Here is a 26983-nt window from a genome sequence, read left to right as displayed (position 1 = left end):
GGGGGGGAGGGGGTGAGTACAGAACATATAGCTACATGTATGTTGGAGGGGAGTGGGGGGGGTGAGTACAGAACATGTAGCTACATGTATGTTGGAGGGGAGTGGGGGGGGGGGGGTGAGTACAGAACATATAGCTACATGTATGTTGGAGGGGAGTGAGTACAGAACATGTAGCTACATGTACATGTATGTATGCTGGTTGTTGGTAAAAATTTAATAACAATAACACACATGAATTTGCAACTTTGAGGGGACAATGAGTTGGTATGCACCTTATTAATAAACTAGAACACATAAAATTTACACTCTACAGTGGCTATTGACTAGCACTCTCACCACATCTTTGAGTTTCCCCTCCACCTCTTCTGACGTCAGTTTCTTACTGAGTGGAGTTTTCCGCAGGAGCATATCACAGTAGTTGGCTAGTAGCTCTGGACACTTTGACTCTGGGTGTGTCTTTATCCCTGCACCCGTTCTGCAATCAAGTGGGTGTGTCATGTGATACAATACAAGGATCATATGATAGAATACAAGGATCATGTGATAGAATACAAGGATCATGTAGTGCCGGCTCACCTTGTTCTAGCACTGGGTAGGTCTAATCGAAATACCGACGTATCATTTACAACTTGTTTATAAGCCTGTATTGAAGAGAGCACAGCTGTCAAATTTCAAAATACTAGCTAGCTGACGAGGCAATCGTACCTTATCCCTAGAAGTAAGAAATCGTGTGTCGTCACGAAAAGCCTCAGATGCCAGTCGACTAAACCTGTTGAACAGGGCTAACAACTGCTCTACATATTTCTCAGAATCCTATGGAAGGTACAAACAGGTCAGTTAAAGATCACAAACAGTCAATCAGTACAAAATGAAGTAACTGTTAGTTAAAGGCTCCTTAGTTTTCAGCTAGTGGAGCGAAGTCCTTATAACTCTACTTGTAGACCAGCAATGCACTTGCAGTAGAAGGGAAGCCTTACCGTGGTGATGACCTCAGCAGAGGCCTTCATGTCATCAACCCCACTCTGAGTGATGTAAGACTCTAGAAAGGTGAGCATCGGCTCCACTCCATTGGGGATACGATCCATCAGCCCAAACATCAAACTCAGCTCTTAGCGGGGGGGGGGAGGGGGGGGAGACAATGGTGAAGAATAGTTTCAAACAATAATAAATATTGAGAAGACAAATGATCATGTGATACTCTCTTCCTGCAAAAATAAGTGGAAACAACTATGTACGCTGTATACCGTATAGCACGAAATTTTCGCTGATTTCGTGGGTTAGCAATCCTACACGAAAATTAAGTCCACGAAAATTGTTTGAATTATCTGCTATAACGTGCAAAGATTAAAGGCGTGGCTTCCGGGTAAGCAGTCATTCCGTGCAACGAAATCCTTTTAGAGGACATTCCACGAAATATAATTGCCTCGAAAATTTCGCGCTATACGGTATACAAAAATCAAAAACTGTTATATACTTTCATCAACAGTTAGAAATGCACAGAGAGAGCACACGAATAGCCACTCACTCTCAACTTGATAAGCTGCAATGAGTTTGGGGCACTCTGCCACGATGACATCACAGTGATCCTTGACCAGGACCTCCACACAAGCATCCATGAGCTGACTGACAGATGAGCAGCCCTTCCTGGTTTCCAGGTACCTGTTAGCTCTACGCTCCTCCTCGGTCAGTTTCTGGTCAGCCTGTGCAGGAGGAGAAACTACTCATTAAATATACACAGGAGTGCATGAATATACAGTGTTCATCTTTGGCCAACCTTCTTTACCTATAGTGCTACAGCAAGGTAGGCGGTAAGAGCATGCAGGAACACGGACATTAAGTAATTCTTCAAACCTCTCCTTTAAGGCTTGGTAATTGTATAAGAATGTGACTCACATATCTCATGTAGTTCTGCACTCCGTTCTCAGTCATGTAATCAGATCCGTGTAGTTTGTAGAACTCTCTAGTTGAGTCGATGTACTGCCGCTCAAAGTGCTCCTGGTAGATCCTCAGTTTGTTGGTCACCTCAGTGCTCAGGTTAACTGGGGGGGGGGGGGAAGGTCAATTGGGAGGCAAGGAAAAGAGACTATCTCAGAGAAGTATATACGCCTAATCTGTCAGTTGCTTTTACAATACATAAACTTTCAAGCCATCGTTCTCAAGATATTAAACAGCATTGTCCAAAGCAAGTTCTAACTCACCAAAGGATTCCCTGACACCGACGACAAGTTGAGAGTCGAAGGCCTCCCCACTCCTCTCAGCATAGAGCAGCTTCATAGCAGCAGAGAGGAGCTTCTCCCTCACGTTGTTGAAGATGTGAGTGTTCCAACCCTTGAGCATCAGCTGTGGGTGGGGACAAGGCATGGTTATCAGGATCAGGACAAAGGGCATGATTGGGCATGCCTCTAATTGTCAACTGTACACCGTCAACGGCACTAAGATACTATATACACAAATAGAGAGGGGTAACATTCAGATAGGAAAGAGCATAGGGGATAAATGTCTAACTTCTAACAACGTCTATAATGATGGCAATGGTGTCTATGGCCTCCTCACTTGCTGCACTCTGTTTCCCTCTTGATTTTTCTTCTTTGGCTTGTGACTTGCTCCCTCTATCTCCATGGCCTGGAACGGTTTGGGCAGATACCCACATTGAGTGAAGTACTTGCTCCACTCATTGATATATGCCTTGAGTAGCGCTGACTCTTCCTCATGCAGTTGAACCCTCTGTATGTGTGTGTGTGGGGGGGGGGGAGTAAATGTGTACGAGTGTGTGTACATACATGTATATTATGTGTGCACATCTATATAGAATGAGATAACTAATGCAGGACCACACCCACCTTGTTGGCGTCTGAGATGAAGGTGAGGATCTCTGTCTCCAGGGACTTCTGTATTTTAACCGATGCCTTCTCGTCCCAGCTGCACACAGAGTGTACCTCCCTGTAGCAACCGGGGGAGCATTGTAACCACTGCATGTGTGACTGAGTCTCATACAACTCACCAGAATAGGTCCTGCCACTCATCCCTAGTTACATGCTCTTGTTTTAGAAGCTTGAGGACTACAGGCTGCATCCCTGGCCATCGATCAGAGAATTTGGTGCTCCCAGAACCTTTCAATAAAGCAGAAGAAGACATTATACTTTATAACCTAGCTTGTGTAGTGTACTGAGATATATCGAAATTGTCCTGTTTATTAGAAAGTAGACATTTTGATGACTTGGCAATAAATTAATATTTGTCATTACAATGTATTTTTAGTAACACAACTAAAAATAGAATGGAACACTACAGAGTACACACACACACATTTTATATGATATCTAAAACACAAAGGAGTTGGTGCATGAAGTTCGTATATGCCACGATTTGTTGCTCTAAGTGTTCAAACGTCCAGTTTCTAAAACAGAGACTTGTTCTGTGTGTGTGTGCATGTGTGGAAAAAATTATGAGTACATGTATGGAATGTGCATGCTTCGTGAATAATCATGCTTCGTGAATAATAATACTAATTAGCCTGGGAACAGAGTGTGGGGTGTGTGTGGTGGCTCGTGCAGAGGATGCATGGTTACCTGTGAAGGAATTGCCCCGAAAGGGTCATTAGGTTGTTGCTGTTGTTGTTGAAAGCCCTGAGGCTGCTGGCCAGGATACCAGCCTCCTCCAGACTGCATCATTGGAGCTACAGGTTGCTGCTGCACAAGCACACCAGAGCAGTCAATTTGTATTGTACAAGAATATACACTAGCTACTATTGGTTGACTCAGTACAACACATACATCTACACGTAGGATACTGTGCATGTAATTACATTAAAACATTATGTCATTAAAACGCCGGGCATAATTAATTACAATCAATGAGTGTATTCACAATCCCATGGCTAATAAACAGCTAGCATTACACAAGACAGCTGCAGCTCACCATTCCAAACGGTTGCTGTGGAGGCATCATGCCGTACCCCATCATGGCAGGAGGTCCCATCATTGTGGGGGGTCCCATCGGCTGACTCGGGTACTGCTGTGGGAAGTGGCCACCGTACATACTCTTATTCCAGTCGACTGGAGCACCAGCACCAGCACCAGCCTTCATTGAGTCTTGGGAGGTCAGAGTGCGTGCTTGGATGCCTTGCCTCTGGAAGTTATTCCCTCCTGTTCTCACAGACTCTTTAGCAGGTGTCCATTGATGCTCAGTCCTGCAGCCATGGTAGCAACAGTATAAACATGTACTAGCTGTAGTCATTAAAATAGCTCACTTCTTTAAGACGCCTGCCTTGTTACCACTATGTCCCAACTCTACGGCTGTGAGGAAACATACGCACTTAGTGATTAAACATAATCCAATCAAAAACACGCAAAATTGATTATATATCTCCACATGCAATTCTATCACACCATGGGGAAGAATGTGCAAAATGTCACTCAAGGCTCAACCTTCACACTGAATTACCCCACAAATCATGAGAACTTGGAGCATGTGAAGCTGTGTTATTTGATGGCCAGGTGTACATACTTAGATTAGCCGCAGCCATGGCTAGACTGGACTCCACATCTTCTCCAAGTCCTGGGGTAGATTTGACAGGCTCCAGTAGCTCCTGAGATGCTAGAGGACCAGCTGCTTGAGGTCGAAGGATGCCCCCGTCCCATTCATTGGACCCCTGAGACGGCAGAAGGGGATTACTACTGAACACAGCATCGAAGCTTGTCCTCCCTTCCGATCCACGTATCTCAGTGAAGAGATCCACTTCCTGATAAGCTGAACAGGGAGACGGTGAAATTACCATAAATTGAATGATGCCTCAGCTACTTAGTCCATTATATACATGTCAAATTGACAAAAGTTTTTTTCGACTTTGAAGTGTTAGTGGTGATCCTTACCAGATGGTGCTGCTGGTGCTGTCCCCCAGGGGTCGTTGAGTGGAATCACTGCAGAGCCATTCCCCACAGGGAGTGTTGTTGTGGAGACAGGTTGGAAGGGGTTGGAGGGTGCAGCCGAGGGAATGGAGCTTTTCCACGGGTCCTGTGCAGAGGCTGTGCTAGTGGAGGACACGTTCAAACCTAGCAAATCATTGGCTGGCGACTGTGTGTGTGTGTGTGTGTGCGTGTGCGTGCGTGTGTGCGTGTGTGTGTGTGTGTGTGTGTGTGTGTGTGTGTGTGTGTGTGTGTGTGTGTGTGTGTGTGTGTGTGTGTGCAGTAATAGCAATGCACAGTAATAATAGACAATGTAACACGAAGGAGTACAGTATAAATTTGCACTTTTTTTTTTATCTCGAGTTCACAAGTTTCAATACGAGAATGTCAACATGTCACACCCTAGTCACAAACCTGAGTGGTGGTCTGCTGGACTTCTACATTGCGAGGAACACTGGCCTGGCGCTGGGAGGAGGGGGCAATAAGACAATCACAGGTATGCACACAATCACAATCATGATACTGTTATTCTAACATGATCACATCTAATACTGTGCGTGGCGGTAGGTATTGATCCCGCCCACACGGACAGTCGTCTAACCTCAATATCTCAGAAAATAAAAAGTTATAGATAAAGTTGCTGCTACCAGAAGATAACTGCCAATTAGCAAACGTACTCCACAAAACAACAAAATTGGCTCACTTTAAGATCCTCGAATCTCTTTCTCTGTGCCTCGAGTACCTCTGTGCTGGCTGAAGGGATGGTTTGACTGGAGGGGGAGCCTGCTTTAGCTGCCGGAGAGACAGACTTTTTCTCAGCACTCTTCAGAGCAGCCAGCTTTTCACTAGCGGCACGAATCGAAGGACTGTGTGTGAAGGTGAGGGAGGTTACTTTAATGCAACTATTATTATGGAGATTACCTCGCATCGCCTGTTTTCTTGAGAGCGTCCATTTCTGAGAGATGGTTTTCGAGAGCTGGCAACAAATCCTCAGGCACCTGCCTCAAGTTTAGATGAGTTTGGCTGTCAATACCGACTTGCTGCGGGGAAAAATATAATGTAACGACAACGCAGAGGGAGTGTGAATATTCTACGTACCTCAGACAATTGTAGGAATGCCTGCACACCCTCCTGTCTGGTGAGGAACCGACGGTAGAACTCAATCGTCTCTCTGCATTGCGACTTCTTCATTTCAAAGAACTTCTCCAGGAGATTGATCATTATGTCGTTGTACACTGTATACAGCTTCACCAAGTCCTATGCATGTGGGTGTACTCAATAAGCATTTTGACATCATAAAATTATAACATTCAATGAAAAGAGACAGAGGAACTGAAAGGGCTTACCTTGTAGAGCATGAGGAAGGCAGTGTTGATGACTCCATTGGTGAGGTCTGTTGATGATATCTGTGTAGAATATAAATTATGTTAGCTATAATGGAGCAGGAAATGCCAGCATCTGTTGACAACATACAACTGTACACGGTAAGCTGAGTGGACAAGCCTGGCTGGGTGGTATCACCTTACTATATTATTATCAGGGTTGGAAGATTGTGCGTGTCCTTACCTCCACTTCCAGCAGTGTGTCCAACTGCTTCTGAATGTTAGTAGCAGCCTTAAGTATCTGTGCAAGCGAGGGACAGTGATTACACTAAACAAGGGAACACAAAACTGACCGTGTAAGCAGCCACGTACACAAACAAGCATATATCCCACCCATATAGTACTAGCCTTACTTTGACTGGGTCCATGTTCTTGAATGGACTGTTGTCTCTGTAAGGAATGGGAAGACATCACACACACACACACAAACACAATACATCCGCTACTGTACTATCTGCTAGTTAGAGAAGAGGAAGTTTGATTGAAATCTCTTAAGCTCCAAATCAAAACCAGTATTACAGTACAGGTATCGGCAACATTAATTTTTACGTACGTATCCTATAATAGTAAGAGATACAGGTGTTGTGGTGACAACTTTTGCGATCAATCAGAGAGATCAATCACAGAGAGAAGAGACTCACCCTTTAGGCATTTTGTTAATATCCATAGCCAGTGTCCTGTAGTTGGTGCACATGCAAATGAGATAGTTTGCGTACTTGCGAAGGTAGACACTCATATCGATGGAGATGTGGTCAGACCTGTCATTAAAGTGTTCCATGATCAAGACGTTAGAGCGTGTTGCCATACACTGCATAAACTTCTGCAGGGGGCAAGAGGAGAACAATTGAGGTTATACATTGTGATTATATCATTACGTGGTAGTCCACCTGTAGTGACCACTCCAGATGGAAGTAAGTGCATTGTGTTCAAGTTAACTGTGACATTATTATAACTATTACGTGTGATACCCCTAACCATACCTCAACAGCTGTGGATTGTGATAGTGTAAATGTGTTCGTATTAGAAGTGCCCCGTTCCATTGACAGCAATACTAATGCTGAAGCCAATGCTAGCGTACATATACATATTTTTTGGGAATTGAAAAATGTAAAGGATTGTATATACGAGAGTATGGGTGGTGCTTAAGCTGCTCACCTCATGACCGAGGCTCATAAGGTTGTGAGACACAATGAGTGTTTTGAAAGCGACCACCCAGTTCTTATCCTTGAGCCTCTCAGAAATCAGGTCTGCCAGTACCGACATTCGAGTGACAGGGTTGTTGGTTATTTGAAGAAGGGCTAAAGAAAAGAAATAGCTGAATAAATCAATAATAATAATTATTAAAATAATAAACAACTGGTAAATACACAAAGCTCTCATTGATCCCTAGATCATAAAAATGATACTGCTTTCCAGGTACATGCTCTCCAGGTACATAGCAGCAATCTCTCACCGTCAACATGCTTCTTCTTTGGGCCTGCAAGATCATGGTTGGAGGCCTTGCAGATTATCTTGTATGTGCCTTGTCCTGCTACCTCGTTATAGAACGCTGTGGCTCGATCGACAGCTTTAGACATCTTTCAGTGATCCACACGGTCAAGGAGAATATGCAATAGTCAGCCCGCTACCAAACAATTGAGATAGAAGCCTTTTGCTTTGTAGCTAGCTAGCAACTGGTGTGTCTTTCTCCGTTCCAGTCACAGGACTTGGCAACGACGTCATAAAAATAGAGGGCCGTGTCCCTCCCCCTTGATTTGAAGGGAATTCCCCTAGCCAGCTCCACGTGGATAGCTGACATTTCTAGAAGATCCTTGGCCTTTCCTTTCACCAGTGCAGTGCAGTACGTGCAGTGCAAGAAGCTAGTCGCCTCATCTCCCGCAATACACTTTGTAATGGCTGACGATAAGCAAGAAGAAGTTCCACCTACAGACACTGCTAGTCCTGACTGGGGTGACGATATATCGTCCTCTAAAGATGGTGGGTTGTTCAAGAGCATACTCACTGCTGGTCATGGTGTGGAGCATCCCCTACATGGTGATGAAGTCTCTGTGCATTACACTGGTCGTTTGCTAACGGGCGAAGTGTTTGACTCAAGTGTGGAACGAGGCGAGCTCTTCAAGTTCAAGCTCGGACAAAACCAAGTCATCAAGGGCTGGGATGTGGGAGTCGCTACCATGGTCAAGGGAGAGAAATGTATTCTAACCTGCAAGCCCGATTATGCGTATGGTTCGACTGGATCTCTTCCCAAGATTCCTCCAGATGCAACACTGCAATTCGAAGTGGAGCTATTTGACTGGTATGGAGAGGACCTGACGGGAGATGGGGGTATAGTTAAAAGCATTGTATCCAAGGGTGACGGTTATTCCAAGCCAACTGATGGTGCACAAGTTGAAGGTGTGTTCATACAATGCCCTGCCTGCATGCAATATTTAGTGTGTTCTCTTCTTTTCCTCAGCTCATATTAGAGGATCGTACAAAGGTCGTGTTATTGAGGAGAGGGATATCAGCTTTGAGTATGGAGAAGGTGATAAAAACAACTAATCTACAATAGGCAGTGCTTGTGTCCCAAACTTTATTTTTTCTACATGATTTTATTGCGCTTAAAAATCTCCAATAACTTTAAGGGTAACTCCTCTGATAATTGTTAACTCAATTACCGTCAGATAGTAGCGGGAATGAGGCTATTGAATATTACTTAAATAAAATGTTTCCTCATTGGCAGGGTCTGAGATCAAGTTGTTGTCTGGTGTGGAGAAGGCTATTGGGAGCATGCAGACAAACGAAGTGGCTCAGGTAGTCATTAAGGGCAAGTATATCACCGAGAAGTTCTCCAATCAAGAGATTATTCCCGATGATGCTGAAATCATGTACGAGATCAGACTCAATAAATTCACCAAGGTAAATGCATTCTATAAACTATTGACCTTTCAAACTCCTTTTGTCTGCAACATTCTGTAGTGTAACTTGCATGTAATTGTTCATTACTGTCATCATATTAATGTTTCCCAGCCCAAGGAATCCTGGGAGTATGGCAGTGTGGAGGAGAGAGTGACTGACGCCACCGCCCTCAAGGAGAGGGGGACAAAGTACTTCAAGGACTCTAAATACGACCTGGCCCTCAAGCTCTACACTAGAGGGATGGCGTTGGTTGAAGACTCAGCGATACCTAAAGACAAGCTGACAGAGGAGGCTTGCTCTGTACGAGTGAGTCTCCACCTCAACCTTGCCATTGTTTACCTCAAGCGGAAGGAGGATACTCTTACAATCAAGGAGTGTACAGATGTAAGTGCTTGGTCTTTTTGACTTCTGTTTTGAGTAAGTGCTTATTAATTTTTAGGCTCTTGCAGATGATGACCAGAATATAAAGGCCTACTTCAGAATGGGTCAGGTAAGATGACTTTTTGTATTATTTATACTATATATTTTTGTCTCAGGCCCTCTTTAATTTGCAAAACTATGAGGAAGCTGTAGCATCGTTCCAACAAGTGCTTAAGATAGAGTCCGGGAACAAGGCGGCTGTGAAGCAGCTGGAGATGTGCCGTAGCAAGCAGAGGAGCCAGCGAGAGAAAGAGAAGAAACTCTATTCAAACATGTTCCGGAAACTGGCTCAAGAGGACGAGTAAGTCACCTAGTACAAGCTACTTAATTATTCTGCATACTACATTGTAATCTCTACTCTACATGTCCCTACAGTACATCCCTACAGTGCATGTAGAATAATCATTAATCATATCCTTGGGGGACACTCTCTCTCCCCCGGCCCCTCCCCGGAAAATTTTCATTTATAGCTACCTAATACTAATAATTTCTGGCCTATTCTTCAGGGTGTAAGCCCCGTATGAGGTATGCCGCTCACATGCTTGTCAGCTCCATAGGGCCGTTGCCAGGCTGCGTACATTTACATCCGGACCTAAGTAGTGGAGGTACCAACTGTACCGAAGCCTAGAGACATAACGTTGGCAGCGCGACGGAAAACACACTAAAGCAATTGAGTACTAGGGGGTAGACAAGGGTCAGAAGGCTGGGAGAGACGGTTCTATAATCCTCTATGCGAACCACATAGACTGCACATGCGCAGCTGTAGCTGTACCCGTACTTGATTTGCTCCACCCACCAATGCTACACATTGACAGGGAGTGAGCTTACATGTAGCTCTGTTTAACCTGTATAATTATTATTATATCTTAACTCAATTTATTCGTTTCTTCAGGAGCGTGGACACTGGCAGTGAGCCTGCAGTCAAGCCTGGAGAAGGAACCTCTGAGGAAGGCACTTCTGTTAATGGCACTTCTGTTGAAGGAACGGTGGAAGCATAAACCATTGACTGACTCTAAATATATTATATTTTGTGTGTTTTGTTATATAGAACTCTTTTACAAGCTGCTGTTTTGGTGTATATAATTCATTTCAATTTCTGCCACTGGCACAGATTAAGTACAGCGTAATCAAAGTCCATAACATAATCATTAAGCTGTGACATCGTCATCAGATGTGAACACCCAGTACTATTAATTCATTACCATCATGGGTATAAAACCAGCATATGTCAAAATCAGAGCACTCTGTGTGCAAGATAGGCTACATCTAGCTATTAGAGTTTGTGACTAGGAGAGTTCATTTGAGCTTGAGAAACTCCTCCAGTCGTTCACACTCAATAGCTTCTTCAAATGCATCATTGTCCTGCAAAAGAGAAAAATAATGAATATTAATCATTGGCTAACGACCCAACAATACAACCATTTGTGTGGCACAATGCATGAGACCTTACCCCACAATAGGTGTCGTCATTGAAGAGTTGGGGTGGAATGGCAGATGGATTTTCCATGAGTTCTCTCATTCTTTTCTTGGCATCTTCATCAGCAGCTACATCAATCTTTACAAAGGCAATCTTCTTTGAGTCCAAGATCATCTCAATTTTCTGTTGATTCTTCTTGATCTGTGCATCACAACAGTTGTAAGGCCAAATATTTAAGACTCTGCCAAATTGCATTCAGTCAAGAGATTGCCCATTTATGGTCATAGTGAAAACACAACACATACATGTAGCTTAGCTAGCTAACACTGACCTATAGGTTTGTAAGGGACTTGTGTTTACATTTTGATCGGTTCCATGTTAACAAGGCCTACATTATGCCATAATTTTGGCAATAATTATGTAGCATGTAAAAATGTCATAAAAATATAGCAGCTAACTTTTTACTTACATTTAGCTTGTTACAAACTCACTTCAAGGTTGCTAGAGACACTGGAATAGTAATATTTGACTACCATCTTTGTGATCTTCTCCGCTGAGCTTTGGTAGTGGGTTATCTGTTCTTCTTGGAGTCGAGTTGAGCTTGGAGTTTTCTTAGCCCTGTGTACGTGTGAGTGAGCCTTGTTCCTCACGCCCACTTCCTCAATAGTGGTAGTTTACGTAGGAGGCTTTTTGCAATGAAAGATAGGAGTGGCTGAACGTCATGCAAATTGCATGACGTTCAGCCACTCCTATCTTTTATGTGCTGACCTCAGCAATCCAACCTTAACAACAATGTCTGTGCTGGTACTTGTGCAGAAATCAACTCCTGTTGGGAGATGCCTGCTGGCTTCCTGCAAGAGCAAGGGCTCTCTGATGACCCGGAGGAGCTTCAGTCCTATGGCATGGTACAACAAACAGCTGAAGAGAGCTCCCCTAGTCACTAAAAGCATCACCTCAGGCAGTGAGAGCACATCTGCAGCTAAGTACACACAGAGTAACTATTTTCTATCATTGCAGTTTTGTTTGGTAGTGGGGATGTCATTGCTCAGGTGGTGGTTGGCAATGACCGTTTTGACATTGCTCGGTTTGGGAGGGCGTGGATATTTGGAACGTTCCTCCTAGGTCCACTGTCACACCTCCACTTCAACTTCCTTGAGTGGTTGGTTGTAAGAAAGGTTAGAGTGTACAGATTATGTATCTTTTATTTATGTCCCTATGTTAAATAATTTATGCAGCTTGCTCTTCAAGGAAACAGCATGTCCTTGGCTAAGATGTTTGTCGATCAGTTCACCTACTGGGCTGCAGGCATCAACACTATTTACCTCTTCACGTAAGCTGCTTGGTCAAGTGCTGTAGATCTCTCGATTCGTAAGGAGTGCTGTGTAGCGGGTATATTTCGAGGGTGTAAACTTTCGCGGAAAGACCCTTTTTAATTTTCGCAGAATAGCAGCCTTTTGCAGCATGCATGCATGTGATACTAGATTCATACATGCTAAGTCAGTGGCGGATCCAGTGCAGGGCACAAGGGGCACGTGCCCCCCTTTCTGACCAGCTCGAATAAAACGAGCTCACAAAGTGGGTGTGGCTTAGAGCAGAAATCAAGCATATCGCATGCAGACGATCTCTAGTTGTAGACTTTTGAAGCTGAAGAGCAAGATGATTCCATCCATTTCTGCTATCTCCTGCTACTATGTATGTCATACTGTCATCAATCAATCCCTGATCAGAAAAGCTACACTGATTGAGCTTTAAAAAAACTGTTGACCTTTTTTTTAGTAAAAATTTTCTTCAAACTGCCCCCCCCCCCCCCCCTTTTCAAAATTCCTGGATCCGCCCCTGTGCTTGATCAGTGAAAACCACGAACATTAATTTTATACCCTAGAAATTACCCGCTACAGTATATAGAATGCAGTTTCCTACTGTTCCCTCATACCTACACATACATAGGCTTCCCAAGCTGGAGGGAAGGTCAGTGGAGGACTCTGTGGCTAACGTAAAAGAGAGACTGTGGGACGTGCTCAAAGCCAACTGGATGGTCTGGCCTGTAGCTCAGGTGGGAGTTAATGACTGTATTATTGAGCCTTATTGAGCCTTACTTTTTTCTTTGTAGTTTGTCAACTTTCGATTCATCCCAGTCCCTCACCAACTGAACTTTGTCCTCATTGTGAGCTTGTTCTGGGCTACCTACCTCAGCTGGTTCAATAAACAGAAAGACAAGCAGAAAGTTCTTAAGTAGCCTAACTGTTCAGTGCAAACAAGTATACAGGTAGTTCTTTTTGTAAAACATTTTTTTGTGCTTTGTTTGATCCAATTAGATCTATAATTGAGGTTGTTTACAAGTGAACATTTTTATATCGTAAAAGACAAGATTGATTTGATGAAGGTGTATACAAATTGATAAATTTCAAAATACGTGCGCTAGCTGTATACAGTTTAGTCTGAGCCAAAGTACTTATGAGCAAAGTGACTTGGGCTGTCTCGGTGCACCTCTGACGTGAGCATGGTCATATTTGGGTGGGAGGTAAGCACATTGTTGGCTGCCAGTGGCGTAGAGAACAGAGTCACCAAGAAGATGTTTTTCTCGTTCACACTATGCTCCTTGAGGACTGATATGGCTGTCTTCACAGTTGCTCCAGTCTCTATGTGTGTACATGTATGTATGATAATTATTTTGTACACAAAAGAAGCTAGTGTACACATGTGTGTGCAATGTTGTATGAATCTCACTCACCTAACACAGGCAAGAGAAGTAAGATCTTTCTTTTCTCAATATTTGGGGGGAACTTGGCATAGTACACCTGAGGCTCCTTTGAGTCCCTATGACGTCTGATAAGGATCTTGCCAATTCTCATAGATCTGCAGCAATCCCGCAGTCCCTTCTCCATTGCTTCACCTGGGTATGAGTGGGTCACATGACAGAGATGACAATGATAATGGCCATTCATTGAGACGGACACTTACCGCTCCTGAGAATGCTGACAGCACAGTTATTCTTCTCAAACCACTCGCCTTCATACTCACAACCTATAAGAAATTAATGGTCAGTTTGTCAGATAGATAATCATACCTGTAGGTGTAGTGACTTTGAGAGCAAATGACGGAAGACAGTTGAGACCTTCCTCCACCACCAGGCGTATCTAGCGACATCGAGAATAGTAGCTCAAAGCAAAAAAAAATACAGAACACATCTAATATAATAGATTATTATCTGTTTTACCAATCGATTCGAGTAGAAAAGAAAATCACTTCTAGTCGTATTCCTGCACATAGACATTGATGATAATAATTGTTATAAATACTATTATTATAGGATGCTACTTACTTGTCTCTGATGATAGTCTGTAGCTCCCTGATCTGATCATTGGTCGCCATGACTCTCAGGTTAGGCAGGTCTCCTGTAGTGTCCACAGCACTAGCCCCATTGAAGCAATCAAACAGCTCGGTATGGCTACCATCGGGGCTAGAGTCACTCATCTTCTACGGGTACTCGGGTAGCTACTCCGGCATGCACGTGTGTGGTTACAGTACAAGAGACAGAGACAGGTCATACTCAATTAGGTGATAATGAGAACATTTGCACACAATTAGACAGATATTGTACTCATGCATGAGGATTGTGCTTGTAACATTAATTATCAAGTCCTTGCTAGTAGTGTTCTAGAGTCTTTAGCTGGCCACAGTTTCAGTTGACTCTGATTCGTACTTGGATAGCTGCAGAAAACAAAAAAATAATGTGAATGCATAATTATTATTAAAAATTGGATATTTACAGCCGTCTGGAGTTGGGCGACTTGCTCTTCCAGCTCCCTGTTTCTCTGCTGAAGCTCTTCGTTTTCTTTCTTTAGTGCCTCAGCATCGATACTTTCCAGTGGTCCTCCATGGAGATGATGCTTCACAAAACTGAGGGACTAATTCAGGAACAAACAAATGCATAATTATCATTACTGTCAGTATGAACATAGATAGAAGAGAGAGAGATTGAAAACGAAGTACCATCCCTGTATCTCCGCGGTTTCAATCGAGGCTTACTTTTAACATGGAAGGTTAACATGAATAATTGTTTGCTGTCTGTAAAATCTACGAGCAATTCTGCTGCTACATCTCATACTTGAGGCCATTTGGGACACAGCACACTACTTAGTTACACAGCCTTACGTAGCCATATCATAGGTACTATAGGAACACAGCACGAAGAGGCGCTCTGTGTACTCTAGCTACTTCATGACAATTGAGATTATATTTTCTACATTTCCAAATAATACCTATTAGGAGGGGGAATGTGATTCAGTAATGGGGGTAGCTTTGAGATGTATGCATTAGACACAATAAGTTTCCAGAGTTTTCGCGCCAGTTATAGAGAGATACAAGGATGATCCCAGAGCCACTACGTAGACTTCATTGTAAAACATCACGTAATCGCTTCCGTTTCCAATCCGTATCTATGATATGAACAAGCCTAACTGAGTGAGATACAGCTTATACATTAACAAACAATGGAAGGTGAGCATAATCTCATAAGAACATGCATGTAACTATAACAATATACACAGAAGGATACTCCAAGGCATCTGAGGGCTTGTCTGGTTCCTCGTACAGGCCCACGAGCACTTTAGTGAGTGCGTCCAACACTCCAGTACCCTCCAGGTAGCGTCGAAACTCTTCCCTCTTTGACTCTGACTGCATACACAAAGGGATAATGCATGAGCATGTGTGTCATCACCATGACAACCAATAGGAGGTGAAAAGATTGTTGTTAGCTGTTGAGTAAACTGTTGTTACTGCATCAGCCTAAGCACATACTCACCTTTTGCTGAGACATCTCCAAACTCTCACAGATGAGGTAGACCAGCACTAGCACTATAGCAGCAAACTCTCTTCTTGAACTTTATTGTGGGTGCGCTTTAGTTGAAGAGTACCGCTTATTAATTAAAAATGACATCATTTCTCTGAATTCCTGCAAAGCAATCAACCTCGAAGGTTTATACATGACACGATCGATCAAGCGTCTAATAAATCTGGACACTGAGGTGACAATTGATCCTGCTAAGCTTACATAAAGTCTAGGGTAAGTTGTGCTTGTTTTCCACACATACCCATGAGTGCAGTTGATATACTTCCTGCACGAGCTTGGTATCGATTTGTGGTACGTCAAGTTGTGTGGGAGGTTGACAATTAATTTTGTGTAGCTGTTTTTGACACCTCTTTAAACTATCGTTTAGGATGTTGTATATTACTGTATGTGGGTAAATGCATGACGAGCCTTTGCTGTGGCATTGTGTGCGTGTGTGAGTATGCATGTGCACATTTTAATATTTGTATCAAGCTTCTTAGAAATGCATTCATAGTTTTGTGAATTGTCTACCGGAAAGTGCAAGATATAGCCAGATTACTATCTATAGTATATACTGTGTATGTCACAATGGATTCACCACACACACTGGAAGAGGGATTCAAACGCAACCAAGAGAAGCAGTACTGGACACTTCCTATGAGCTCACTGACTATGATTTTTTGCATGCAAAATGCTGTAGATTTTCATTGTTTATGACCTATATAGCAAGAGTAGATACAGTCTACTCTTGCCTATACACAATGTAGTAACTCTATAATTCAATTTCCATTGTCTTTTGTAGGCTGTGAATAATTAATTGCATTAGGGAATACATTCTGGAAAAGGGTCGCTTGCTCCACTTGCAATTTATTATTGTTCACTCTATTTGATGCACACCTACATTGTACGGCTAGTGCGAAGTGTACAAGCGCCAGCTACTGTTTTCCAAGAGCTTGTATTGTATGGATGTTCAAACGGAAGCGATCTGATAGACCGATCACTTTGTGTATTGGTGCTCATCCCTCTGCAGGTGCCAAGATGCCGCTTGCAAAGTCCTTCCCGTTCCAGCCAGTGTCTGTCAAACATGAAGATTCAGTGAGTTAGCTTCCTGTCAGAGCATTATTAAATGAGGAAGTAAATGTTTTGTCACTGCCATGTGTTGAGCAATAGCACTAAATCTCGCAGTAATAGTGCAGTCAGTCTATGAGTGTACCTAGTATCAATATTGACTTATCCTAGCTAGTTTATTCTTGATGTCAGTTAGTGTAGTAGACAGTTGTCTCATGACAAGCCACAGAGAGTTGTTCCCCGTGGTGGCATCTCTCAACAAGCTCTCACTAACACCTACAGAGCGGTATAAATGTGTTGTTCCACCACCACAGGAGGACATGATTACAGACAAAGATGAGGTGCCTCCAAAACCACAGCCCCAGCAAACAGAAGTGAGTGTGTCAATGGCTTCCAGTGGAGCTTTTACGGTCACCACATTGAAACCACATCAGAAGGCTTGTGTACATTGTCTGAAATTGGGTTGCACGGAAATAATCAGTATGTAATTGGCTTTCAATGTGTGTGTTTGTTGTGCATTAATAGCCTAATAGCCCATAATCATAAACTGAGCCTACCATACAATGTAGTTCCCTTCGTAGGAACTAGTGCTTTTATTCATTGTTGCTGTTGGCCCTGCCAAGAGAGTGGTCAGGCCCACTAACTCTCTCACATTGCTATATACAAACTTTAGATCACTTCCTTTGCACTCGCATGAGCTCAAGCCTCTTTCCTGCACCTTGACCTTCAAGATAGTTTTGTTTATATGCAATGACGTCCCCAGAGATTGATTAGCTCATTTCAATTCCCTTCAGGAACAAGAGACAGAATACAATCTAATGACCATGATTGAGAAAAGCAGTGCCGTGTCCCGCGCTGACTCGTCTCAGTTTGAGCTGCTCAAAGTTCTTGGACAGGGATCTTTTGGGAAGGTGAGAGAGTTCACTATTTTCTGTGTCATCTATGTGTGTGTGTACACTGTGGTATCGTTGTGTACAGGTGTTTCTCGTTAGGAGGATCATTGGAAAAGATGCCGGCAAGCTGTATGCTATGAAGGTTCTCAAGAAAGCGTCATTGAAGGGTAAACGAGTCTATTCAATCATTGTTATTGTTTGGATATACCGAGGTGTCTGTTTACTAGCAAATATTAGCAGTGCTTTGATAGGTAATTGTCTGATATATTGGGTGCTTGGCATTGGATGTCATGATATCCTGTAACTTCAAATGATGCATTAACCATGCTAACTACTCGAGTTATGTCACCTCACAGTGCGAGACCGGGTGCGTACTAAGATGGAGAGAGATATTCTGGTGGACGTTAGACATCCGTTCATAGTTCACTTGGAGTATGGTGAGGGAGACAGTGTGGCTATACGTGTAGGCTAGCTAATAGTCCCACTATTGAGTGATTCAGTGAAAAATCCCGCTCATACAAAATAATGTTCATGGTAGGGTATCACAACTTCCTATTACTCACTCTAAGTTTCCCTGCAGCCTTTCAGACTGAGGGCAAGCTGTACCTTGTTCTAGAGTTTCTGAGAGGGGGCGACCTCTTCACTCGACTCTCTAAGGAGGTGAGCTACTGTGCATTCCACTTTTTGTTTCCACCCTCGGTGGTAATAGCCTATGGAGCATACAAGGTAGTTAGCACTAGAGGGGTAGGTGCACTTTCAATAAGCACATGCTATTACAGTTTAAGTTTGTGTGGCTAAACTGTGTGAGGGAGAGAGTGTCGAATTACACATTTGTTTGATTAGGGTGGTGGGTCTGATCCCACGCTTGACCGGTGGTCGTATGTACATAGTCCCATGTCTAGCCATGATCTGACCTCACTCATCGTGTACCCCACCCCCACCGCCCCTAGGTGATGTTTACTGAAGACGATGTCAAGTTCTACCTGGCAGAGCTGGCCTTGGCGCTGGACCACCTCCACACACTGGGGATCGTTTACCGAGACCTCAAACCAGAGAAGTGAGTTTGTCGCTCTTTCTAATTATTACCCGTACATGCATTGTATTGGCTTGTGAAGGTGTGTCCCTTATTACCTACTATTGCAGTCGTGTGTGGGGGGGGGGGGGGGGGAGGTGCTTATTGCTCTCAAATACAGTGACTCCTATACTCACAGTATCACTGTAATAACTGTGTATGTTGCTACATACACTACATGTACTGTGACACGTGTACACCCACACACACACACACACACACACGAGCAGCATACTGTTGGATGCTGAGGGACACATCAAACTGACAGGTAGGCTTGAGCACAGCCATTGTTGGCACTGGTTCCTCGTTTCTACTGACCCAACATCATACCTGTGTTGTGTCTAAGGAACTATTCAAGTATTGAATGCTTATACACACACACACACACACACACACACACACACACACACACACACACACACACAGACTTTGGACTGAGCAAGGAGGCAGTAGAAGACCGCAAGACTTTTTCATTCTGTGGCACAGTTGAGTACATGGCACCTGAAGTAGTGAACAGGAAGGGTCACGGCACCACAGCTGACTGGTGGTCCTTTGGAGTGCTCATGGTGAGAGCTGTTGTGTACACTGACTGTATGTGTGTGTTTTGCATTGGATTGGATTCTGATGCTTCCTGGGGATTGTGTTGTGTTGTACAAACATGGTTGGCTTCTACGTTATCACATCTTTTTAAGTGCTGTAATAGTTAGAGTGTTATATACTGTTCTTGTGTGTGTGCAGTATGAGATGCTGACGGGCTCCCTCCCTTTCCAAGGAGAGAACAGAAAGGCAACAATGACAATGATTCTCAAGTAAGTCAAGCTGACCACGACAGCTGTTACACCAAATGCCAGGGCTTTGAGAATATGTAGGCTGTACTTGTAATGTGTACATACACACATGTACATATACAATGTGTACATGTTTATGTGTATGCATTTGCCCCCCCCACACACACAGAGCCAAGCTTGGTATGCCTCAGTTCCTCTCCCCCGAGGCACAGTCTTTGCTGCGTGTACTGTTCAAGAGGAACCCTCAGAACAGACTCGGCCATGGCCCCAATGGAATTGAGAACATCAAGGCTCACTTGTACTTCAAGAGCATCAACTGGGATAGGCTCTATCAGAGGAAGGTGGTGCCGCCTTTCAAGCCTGCTTGCGGACGTGCTGATGATGCTTTCTATTTTGACACTGAGTTCACTTCAAGAACACCGCGAGGTGAGTGTGTCTATTCAATAGCTGCTAACATCGTAGTCTCATTGAGTCCTCTTCTGGTCCCAAATGGTGCTCTAATTACATTCCCCTGTTAGCATATTGTCAGTGTACATTTGTTGTTGAGCTCTTGTCTAGTTAATCATGCAACAAGAACTCTATCCTAATTCAGGCTTTGTTGTTGTGGGGCTATGATCTCTGCCAACTAACCTATTAATAGCTGAGGAATGCATGAGCTTGACTGCTGGGTACACTGTTGCAGTAATGTGATAGTGTCAACAGGGCGGGTTGTGTATGCTTTAGTTGGAATGTTCATAACACTGATCTCTGATACAGATGCTATGGTATGCCATTCCCTTCCTATTGTCCTACATGTATAGTTCCACATGCGTGCACGAATTACTACTAGTGCTAGTGTATTGGCCTGGGCGTTGTCACGTGACCGCAATGACATCAATGCACTGAAGTTGTAGTAATTCGTGCACGCACGTCGAACCTCCTCTGGTTCCATACGTTACATGTATGAGTGTCATGTCATCCCTCTTTGTGTGCCCCCACAGACTCCCCCGGTGTGCCGGTGAGTGCTACCTCTAAGGAGCTGTTTCGTGGCTTCAGTTACGTTGACCCCACTCTCATGGATGAAGAGAGGAGACTGTCGCTACCAGGCCAAGGTCCACAGTCCACAGTACACATGTCAACTGTGAGTACATGCATGTATGTGGCATTATACCGTTAATTGGAATATCAATATTATAGAACTTTATTACATGCCTGCAATGTAATACTCCATTGTTTCGATATTTTTTACACATATAACCCAGTTGCAGATGTATGTGTGTATATATAATATCACACCCTCTCACAGATTGACTCACCCCCTCCACACACACACACATACACAAACAGCTGGGCTCCCCACTTCCCGTCCGTACCACCTCCATCACTGACGACTACGATATCAAGGAGGATATCCTCGGCTACGGCTCTTACTCCACCTGCAAGAGATGCATCCACCGAGGCTCCAGCCTCGAGTATGCCGTGAAGGTGAGAGAGTGTGCTTTGATTGGTGCTAAGGCCTTGACTGTACTATCTAGCTGCTAGAACTGTTGGCAATGAAAGAAGTAGAGAACTTTGCTTGAGTCTAGTCAACTCTTGTACCTATCCCATTGACCTTGTTATGTTAATAATTGATTCCCTACGTACACTTATCCCTAAAACAACTGACACACCCTCTCTCTCTCTCTTTGTTACAGATCATTGAGAAGAGTGCATCAATGAGAGATGTTGATGAGGAGATTGAGGTAAGCCACACCCACTAAGACCCCTTACTCTAACCCCTCCTCTTACAGATTTTGCTTCGTTATGGCCACCACCCCAACGTTATTGAGCTGAGAGATGTGAGTATTCTTTTCGTTTTCCTGTGTGTGTATAATTATGTGCTAATCTCCCCTGTGACTTGATGCCTCACCCACCCCTCAGGTGTACGATGACGGGTTCAAGGTGTACATGGTGATGGAGCTGATGAAAGGAGGGGAGCTCCTCGACAGAATTCTCTCACAAAAACATTTCTCAGAGAGAGAAGCAGCCAACGTCTTGTTCACTCTGGTACTTGATATTTTCTCTCATTACCCCTTGTACCTTCTAGAAAACGTTTGCCTCTTGTTTTATGCTTTCATTTCTCCACTCCTAGTTGTAAATTTTTTTGACAATAACTTCACTGCCCCCCCTAGACGTCCACGGTGCAGTACCTACACCAGCAGGGGGTGGTTCATCGTGACCTCAAGCCCTCCAACATTCTCTTTGCCTCTGCCTCCAGCTCTCAAGAGTCGCTGCGTATTGCCGACTTTGGGTTTGCCAAGCAACTGAGGGCAGAGAATGGCCTGCTCATGACCCCCTGCTACACGGCCAACTTTGTGGCTCCCGAGGTCCTCAAGAAGCAAGGCTATGATGCAGCCATTGACATCTGGAGCCTAGGCATTCTCCTCTACACCATGCTCTCAGGGTGAGTGGTGGAAGGTAGTCTCCTTAGGCTGGCTACTCTCGGATGTAACTTGCTTGGAAATGTAAACTGAGTTAGCATTTTTAGTGAGCTACCTTTAATGCGCCTGTCTCTAATGATGCATTCTGTAGCCTTTTGTGAGCTCTATAAGACTTATTTACTGTTGTAACAAATTTATTCCTAAATTTAAATGTATACATGTTTGTCCATTCTATTTGCAGGACCACTCCCTTTGCCAGTGGACCCGAGGACACAGCTCAACAGATCCTCTCTCGTATTGGGGAGGGCAAGATCCCACTCTCTGGTGGTAACTGGGACTCTGTGTCACCCTCAGCCAAGGATTTGGTCCTGAGGATGCTTCACGTTGACCCTAACCAGCGATGGTCAGCAGCTCAGATACTCTCCCACCCATGGATCACCTCTAAAGAGTCACTGCCCGAGTCCAAACTCACCATTAGGGACAACACAATCAAGGTGGGATGTCATAATTATTGTGCTGTATCTCGGATGTAACAAAAAGTGAAACCAGTTTAGGACACTTTTAGGGGAGCGAATGTTTTGCCATAATAATAATATAGATTGTGTACGTTGTGGGGGTTGTTTTGTACACAAACTGTTTACTTTACCCCCCCTTCCCACACACACACACACAGGCGGCAGTGGAAGCCACTTTCACTGCAGTCAACAACGGGGCACCGTCGGCCCAGTTGGAGCCTGTGGGAAAGTCGTTTCTAGCCAAGAGGAGACACCACAAGAAGAGCTCCACTTCATCTTAGAGCGAACTGAATGGCGATGTTCACACTATATCTCTGTCAATGTCTAGAGTCTCATTGTTTTACACACGAAAATTATTAATTATGCAGAATTATTTTGTCTTGTGTACGTGTAGAATCAATCTTATAATTGTATGAATCTGTTGCACAAAAATTTTATCAAGAGTTTATTTGAAAAAAGTTTACAAGCTAGTGGGAGGTATCACTTGTGGTGGTGTGATATAATTATTGCGTCATAATTCGTCATAGCTAGTGTCATTCGTCATAGCTAGTCATGAATGCAAGCTCTACATACAAGTTCCTAAGCCAAGTAAAGGTATACACATGATTTATAGTAATGGAGGGGACGCATGTGCTACTCTATAAAGAGCCTTCCATTGCAGGAGGAACATGGGCTGCCTCTCTTTGGTGTCCAATTCAATTGGTCCCAAGGAAACACTGACTTCTTTGCCACTGTCGGGAGCAACAGGGTGTGTGAATTTAATTAGAGGGTTACCCTCAATCTATGTGTGTCCACCTTTGCAGGCTACTGTGTACAAATGCAACGACGACGGGAGTATAGCACCCACACAGGCATACTCAGACACTGATGTAAGTTTGCACGTGTACATACTTGGTATTGGAGTCGCCATCCACCCACCCACCCACACACACACACATACACAATACACACATGACACAGCCTGAAGAGAACTTCTACACATGTGCTTGGAGCTACGACACTGAGACAGGAGAGGGGCTATTAGCCATTGGTGGTCTCAAGGGAATCATTCGAATACTTGGAACAAGCACTGCTAGTTGCAGAGCAGTGAGTTTAATATCTAATCTCATTCCCACTGACCGACCACTCACTACTCACTATAATTATACAGTCATACTCTGGCCATGGCAACGCTGTCAACGAGCTCAAGGTACACCCCTCTGACCCTCGCCTCCTACTGTCAGCCAGCAAAGGTGGGTGGGTATGTAGTGAGCTGGTATGTCGTTAGGCTTACCCTATATAATAGCTTACCAACACAATCTATCTACATTCACTGTTTCTCCCTCCCCTAGACCATGCCCTGAGGCTGTGGAACCTCAAAACGAGTGTGTGTATCGCTGTATTGGGAGGTGCCGAGGGACACAGAGATGAGGTTCTGGGTGCTGACTTTAGCTTCCATGGTGATAAGATCCTGTCGTGTGGCATGGACCATGCCCTCAAGGTCTGGGAGATGAATGACGATAAACTAAGTAAAGCAATCAAAGATTCGTTTGAGTACCAGAGGTCATTAAAAAAGTCAGTATGCACACACATTGCCTGAAGAGAATCTATGGCCTATAATACATGTACATCGATACCTCTTTCTTCCAGACCCCTCAATAAATACTAGAGTTGGCTCTGTAACTGGAGTTCGGGTGGTCCATTTTAGGATTTTTTGAAAGCTTAGAAGGAGCTCATTCAGATGGCATACTCAAATCACAGATTTGGAACAGGCCATAATTTCCTATTTTCGAAAAAGACCACGAGCTGCATATATACCGTATAGCGGGTATATTTCGAGGGTATAAATGTTTGTGGTTTTCGCAGATTAGGCATGTACCGTGAAAATTTATACCCACGAAAATTTATGAATAGTAGGCGTGTTCAGTATTATGGATTCGAGGTTAACGGTGTGGAGGTACAGCTGCATGATGTGCGCATGCGCCAAAAGGCTGGAACTCAGACCACGAAAATAAAATCCGCGAAATCCTTTGTAATGGTCCATCCGCGAAAATTTATACCCTCGAAATATACCCGCTATACGGTATCGCATGCATGCATTCAGCAAAAAGCACGCTATTCCACGAAAATTAATCTGTGAAAACCTTTCTAAAGGCATTTCCGCGAAAATTTATACCCTCGAAATATACCTGCTATACGGTATGTATTTTGTCAAAAACAGGCCAAAAAATTATAACACATCATCTGAAAGGTCTCTCTCTAATCTTTCAGAATAACATAAAAAATAAAAAAAAAATTAATAAATTAAAAATTAAATGATAACACATCATCTGAAAGGTCTCTCTCTAATCTTTCAGAATAACATAAAAGTAACGTTATTGGACCAACGTTATCTCACTTTTCCCACTTTTTTCCCTACTCTATGTATCAGTTTTCGTATGACAACTGCATCTCATTTTCTACAATGTAAGTGTGTATGTTTTCCATCTGCAGGAGTTTCCCAACTGTTTCCATCCATTTCCCCTCCTTCTCAACCCGAGACGTTCATCGTAACTATGTGGACTGTGTGCGATGGTTTGGGTTCTTGGCCCTCTCCAAGTCATGTGAGGATTGTGTCGTGCTGTGGAAGCCTCCAGAGAAAGAGGCAGACATTCAGAAGCCTACTGTTCTACATAGGTGAGTGAACAATTGCTCATGATTACATGACATTGAGGTGTTGTCCATAACTTGAGTTACAATATTAAGTATCCAATGTCTTCTTTTGTAGCTCATAAATATGATAGTATTGTGTGTCAAAATTCACTGCTATAATTATGTATCTGTCAGTATCTTGAGTTACGGGCATCCAATTCTGCTAAGATTCATTCTGTCATAGATAAAGAAGAGAGGGATTGGCAACGGAAGTTAAAACGTAGACTTTTGTGCAGGGGGTGTGGCTTAATCCTTAAACGATGCGTGTTGTCCCCCACCGTAACGCCGCGAAATACTTTTTTATGTTTGAGGCCTTACACAGAGCTTTCTAAGACCCCCCAAAACTTCATTTCCATGCTTCTTGATGATGTGTATTATGTGGAAATTCCCAAAATTTTTTCTAGATTGTTGAGAAAGAGCTACAGGTACATAGCGCTTTTTTCACCTCTTTTCACCGTTTTTTTATGGCTATGTACCAATAGCACCTATAATATAATATAGCTAAGATTGTCTAACTAAGTAGTGTCCTGGATCACATATAGCCTCAAGCATGGAAATGAAGTCTAAAATCAGCAGCAGGATTGTTATACTGACAGTAAGACAATCAGTTGTCTCCTCAACCATTCCCAGCCTGTGCTTTACTCGAGGCTGTCTTCTTACGTTGAAGTAGACAGCCTCGAGTAACGCCGGGGCAACACGGATGCATGGTTATTCGAGGTCGATTTTGTTGCCAATCCCTCTTTGCTCTATCTATGATTCTGTATAGCTTCTCCAATGAATAGGTGTGTTTAGGCACTCTGTTTTGAAAGAGCTTCTTTCTACCTACAGATTGGAGATTAACCACTGCGACATTTGGTTCATTCGGTTTGCAGTGGACTACAGACAGAAGCTACTAGCGTTGGGCACCACCAATGGAAAGATTGCTCTCTGGGACCTTACTGTTGACGAACCAAGCAAAATGAGGTGGGTGTGTCGATCATACTCCTCTTCCCCTACACATACTGTATAGCGGGTATATTTCAAGGGTATAAATATTTATGGTTTTCACTGATAGCATATACCACTAACATTTTATACCCACTAAATTAATATTTGCATACATATATACATGCTGCAAAAAGGATGCTATTCCGGGAAAACTTTCTAAAAACATTTCCTCAAAAGTCTATACCCTCGAAATATACCCTCGAAATATACCCTCTATATTATGGTACACACTCCACAGGTCACACACTCTCTCACACCATCGGTGCACGTCAGTGATCAGACAAGTGTGTTTCAACAAAGATGCATCGTAAGTTTGACTTGTTATTATCATCCCTACATTCAATACTTTCCCCCCTCGATCCCCCGGCCACCTTATAGTGTACTGGTGGCGGTGTGCGACAATGGTACAGTCTGGAGATGGGACAAGAGAGAGAAGAAATGACTCTCTTAATTGTAACATTAGCTCTTAATTATACTAATATTATATCATTTTCCTTCAGCATGTGATGAGTATTAAGAGCTTGCATGGCTAACATTGTTTTCATATACACTGTTACTAATCACTCAATTATCTTACATATTATATCTTACCTGAATAATGCTGACCACAAAATCCTCACCAATGCTCTTGCCCACACAGTAACGAGAAGAAGCTATCATTACTTACAATAGTATCAGATTGTGGAGTATGGCCCGCGAGACTAATCATTACTACAGTCTTATAGTCCGACAGACATGC

General features: G+C 43.5%; 9 protein-coding genes across 12 annotated transcripts in view; 4 read left to right on the top strand and 5 right to left on the bottom strand.

Annotated features, from left to right (window-relative positions):
- LOC135349927 (cullin-5-like) overlaps positions 1 to 3169 on the bottom strand; it is a 7242-nt gene extending 4073 nt beyond the window's left edge. Inside the window, exons 1-10 of the mRNA XM_064548588.1 lie at positions 3002 to 3169; positions 2841 to 2940; positions 2554 to 2724; positions 2199 to 2340; positions 1894 to 2039; positions 1526 to 1700; positions 978 to 1108; positions 706 to 813; positions 577 to 641; positions 337 to 475 (exon numbers count right to left, since the gene is read on the bottom strand). Of these exons, the coding sequence (XP_064404658.1) occupies positions 337 to 475; positions 577 to 641; positions 706 to 813; positions 978 to 1108; positions 1526 to 1700; positions 1894 to 2039; positions 2199 to 2340; positions 2554 to 2724; positions 2841 to 2940; positions 3002 to 3135 (1311 nt within the window). The 5' untranslated portion in view covers positions 3136 to 3169. The remainder of the gene's footprint in view (positions 1 to 336; positions 476 to 576; positions 642 to 705; positions 814 to 977; positions 1109 to 1525; positions 1701 to 1893; positions 2040 to 2198; positions 2341 to 2553; positions 2725 to 2840; positions 2941 to 3001) is intronic.
- Positions 3170 to 3217: 48 nt separating this feature from the next.
- Positions 3218 to 8003, bottom strand: LOC135349932 (phosphatidylinositol-binding clathrin assembly protein-like). 3 transcript variants are annotated; one of them, XM_064548594.1, is made up of 16 exons: positions 7740 to 8003; positions 7442 to 7584; positions 6928 to 7106; positions 6640 to 6676; positions 6471 to 6527; positions 6251 to 6310; positions 6003 to 6161; positions 5826 to 5944; positions 5608 to 5770; positions 5319 to 5369; positions 4872 to 5073; positions 4444 to 4749; positions 4250 to 4295; positions 3919 to 4189; positions 3570 to 3689; positions 3218 to 3415 (listed from the first exon to the last, which is right to left on the bottom strand). In XM_064548594.1, the coding sequence occupies exons 1-16, from the start codon at positions 7861 to 7863 to the stop codon at positions 3398 to 3400; spliced, it is 2055 nt and encodes a 684-aa protein (XP_064404664.1). In that variant the 5' UTR covers positions 7864 to 8003; the 3' UTR covers positions 3218 to 3397. The 3 variants fall into 3 exon arrangements, with proteins under 3 accessions (XP_064404664.1, XP_064404665.1, XP_064404666.1); XM_064548595.1 differs by having other exon boundaries at positions 3570 to 3686; XM_064548596.1 differs by having other exon boundaries at positions 4507 to 4749.
- A 248-nt stretch (positions 8004 to 8251) lies between these two features.
- Positions 8252 to 10720, top strand: LOC135349947 (peptidyl-prolyl cis-trans isomerase FKBP4-like; the record flags this gene model as incomplete). Its single annotated transcript, XM_064548620.1, is given in 7 exon segments — positions 8252 to 8680; positions 8742 to 8810; positions 9009 to 9184; positions 9296 to 9568; positions 9624 to 9674; positions 9721 to 9905; positions 10497 to 10720. Coding segments are annotated over 7 exon segments (1289 nt in total), but the record flags the coding sequence as incomplete, so codon positions are not given.
- An 11-nt stretch (positions 10721 to 10731) lies between these two features.
- Positions 10732 to 11683, bottom strand: LOC135349995 (SH3 domain-binding glutamic acid-rich protein homolog). Its single transcript, XM_064548685.1, has 3 exons — positions 11513 to 11683; positions 11055 to 11222; positions 10732 to 10966 (listed from the first exon to the last, which is right to left on the bottom strand). Exons 1-3 carry the CDS (start codon positions 11555 to 11557, stop codon positions 10901 to 10903), a joined length of 279 nt encoding a protein of 92 aa, XP_064404755.1. The 5' UTR covers positions 11558 to 11683; the 3' UTR covers positions 10732 to 10900.
- A 95-nt stretch (positions 11684 to 11778) lies between these two features.
- Positions 11779 to 13423, top strand: LOC135349981 (uncharacterized). Its single transcript, XM_064548668.1, has 5 exons — positions 11779 to 11982; positions 12039 to 12196; positions 12257 to 12351; positions 12969 to 13074; positions 13132 to 13423. The coding sequence occupies exons 1-5, from the start codon at positions 11814 to 11816 to the stop codon at positions 13255 to 13257; spliced, it is 654 nt and encodes a 217-aa protein (XP_064404738.1). The 5' UTR covers positions 11779 to 11813; the 3' UTR covers positions 13258 to 13423.
- Positions 13345 to 14497, bottom strand: LOC135349975 (uracil phosphoribosyltransferase homolog). Its single transcript, XM_064548659.1, has 6 exons — positions 14344 to 14497; positions 14239 to 14281; positions 14089 to 14158; positions 13983 to 14045; positions 13753 to 13914; positions 13345 to 13660 (listed from the first exon to the last, which is right to left on the bottom strand). Exons 1-6 carry the CDS (start codon positions 14493 to 14495, stop codon positions 13455 to 13457), a joined length of 696 nt encoding a protein of 231 aa, XP_064404729.1. The 5' UTR covers positions 14496 to 14497; the 3' UTR covers positions 13345 to 13454.
- A 51-nt stretch (positions 14498 to 14548) lies between these two features.
- LOC135349993 (c-Myc-binding protein homolog) lies at positions 14549 to 15968 on the bottom strand. Its single transcript, XM_064548683.1, has 4 exons — positions 15826 to 15968; positions 15580 to 15698; positions 14792 to 14921; positions 14549 to 14732 (listed from the first exon to the last, which is right to left on the bottom strand). Exons 1-4 carry the CDS (start codon positions 15838 to 15840, stop codon positions 14688 to 14690), a joined length of 309 nt encoding a protein of 102 aa, XP_064404753.1. The 5' UTR covers positions 15841 to 15968; the 3' UTR covers positions 14549 to 14687.
- Positions 15947 to 23054, top strand: LOC135349928 (ribosomal protein S6 kinase alpha-3-like). 2 transcript variants are annotated; one of them, XM_064548590.1, is made up of 20 exons: positions 15947 to 16086; positions 16883 to 16947; positions 17235 to 17294; positions 17715 to 17831; positions 17899 to 17980; positions 18170 to 18250; positions 18394 to 18473; positions 18764 to 18870; positions 19116 to 19153; positions 19312 to 19451; positions 19624 to 19694; positions 19843 to 20099; positions 20654 to 20793; positions 21000 to 21137; positions 21347 to 21394; positions 21443 to 21490; positions 21573 to 21698; positions 21824 to 22095; positions 22314 to 22566; positions 22746 to 23054. In XM_064548590.1, exons 2-20 carry the CDS (start codon positions 16891 to 16893, stop codon positions 22866 to 22868), a joined length of 2238 nt encoding a protein of 745 aa, XP_064404660.1. In that variant the 5' UTR covers positions 15947 to 16086; positions 16883 to 16890; the 3' UTR covers positions 22869 to 23054. The 2 variants fall into 2 exon arrangements, with proteins under 2 accessions (XP_064404660.1, XP_064404659.1); XM_064548589.1 differs by lacking the exon at positions 15947 to 16086 and having other exon boundaries at positions 16118 to 16947.
- A 49-nt stretch (positions 23055 to 23103) lies between these two features.
- LOC135349958 (polycomb protein EED-like) lies at positions 23104 to 26857 on the top strand. Its single transcript, XM_064548639.1, has 10 exons — positions 23104 to 23181; positions 23249 to 23335; positions 23391 to 23456; positions 23548 to 23673; positions 23738 to 23819; positions 23919 to 24141; positions 25060 to 25242; positions 26086 to 26220; positions 26483 to 26551; positions 26623 to 26857. Exons 1-10 carry the CDS (start codon positions 23140 to 23142, stop codon positions 26684 to 26686), a joined length of 1077 nt encoding a protein of 358 aa, XP_064404709.1. The 5' UTR covers positions 23104 to 23139; the 3' UTR covers positions 26687 to 26857.
- Positions 26858 to 26983: the final 126 nt, after the last annotated feature.

Source organism: Halichondria panicea, chromosome 16 (assembly GCF_963675165.1).
Source record: "Halichondria panicea chromosome 16, odHalPani1.1, whole genome shotgun sequence".
Taxonomy (NCBI): Eukaryota; Metazoa; Porifera; class Demospongiae; order Suberitida; family Halichondriidae; genus Halichondria; species Halichondria panicea.
This window is presented reverse-complemented; position numbering and strand designations above follow the sequence as displayed.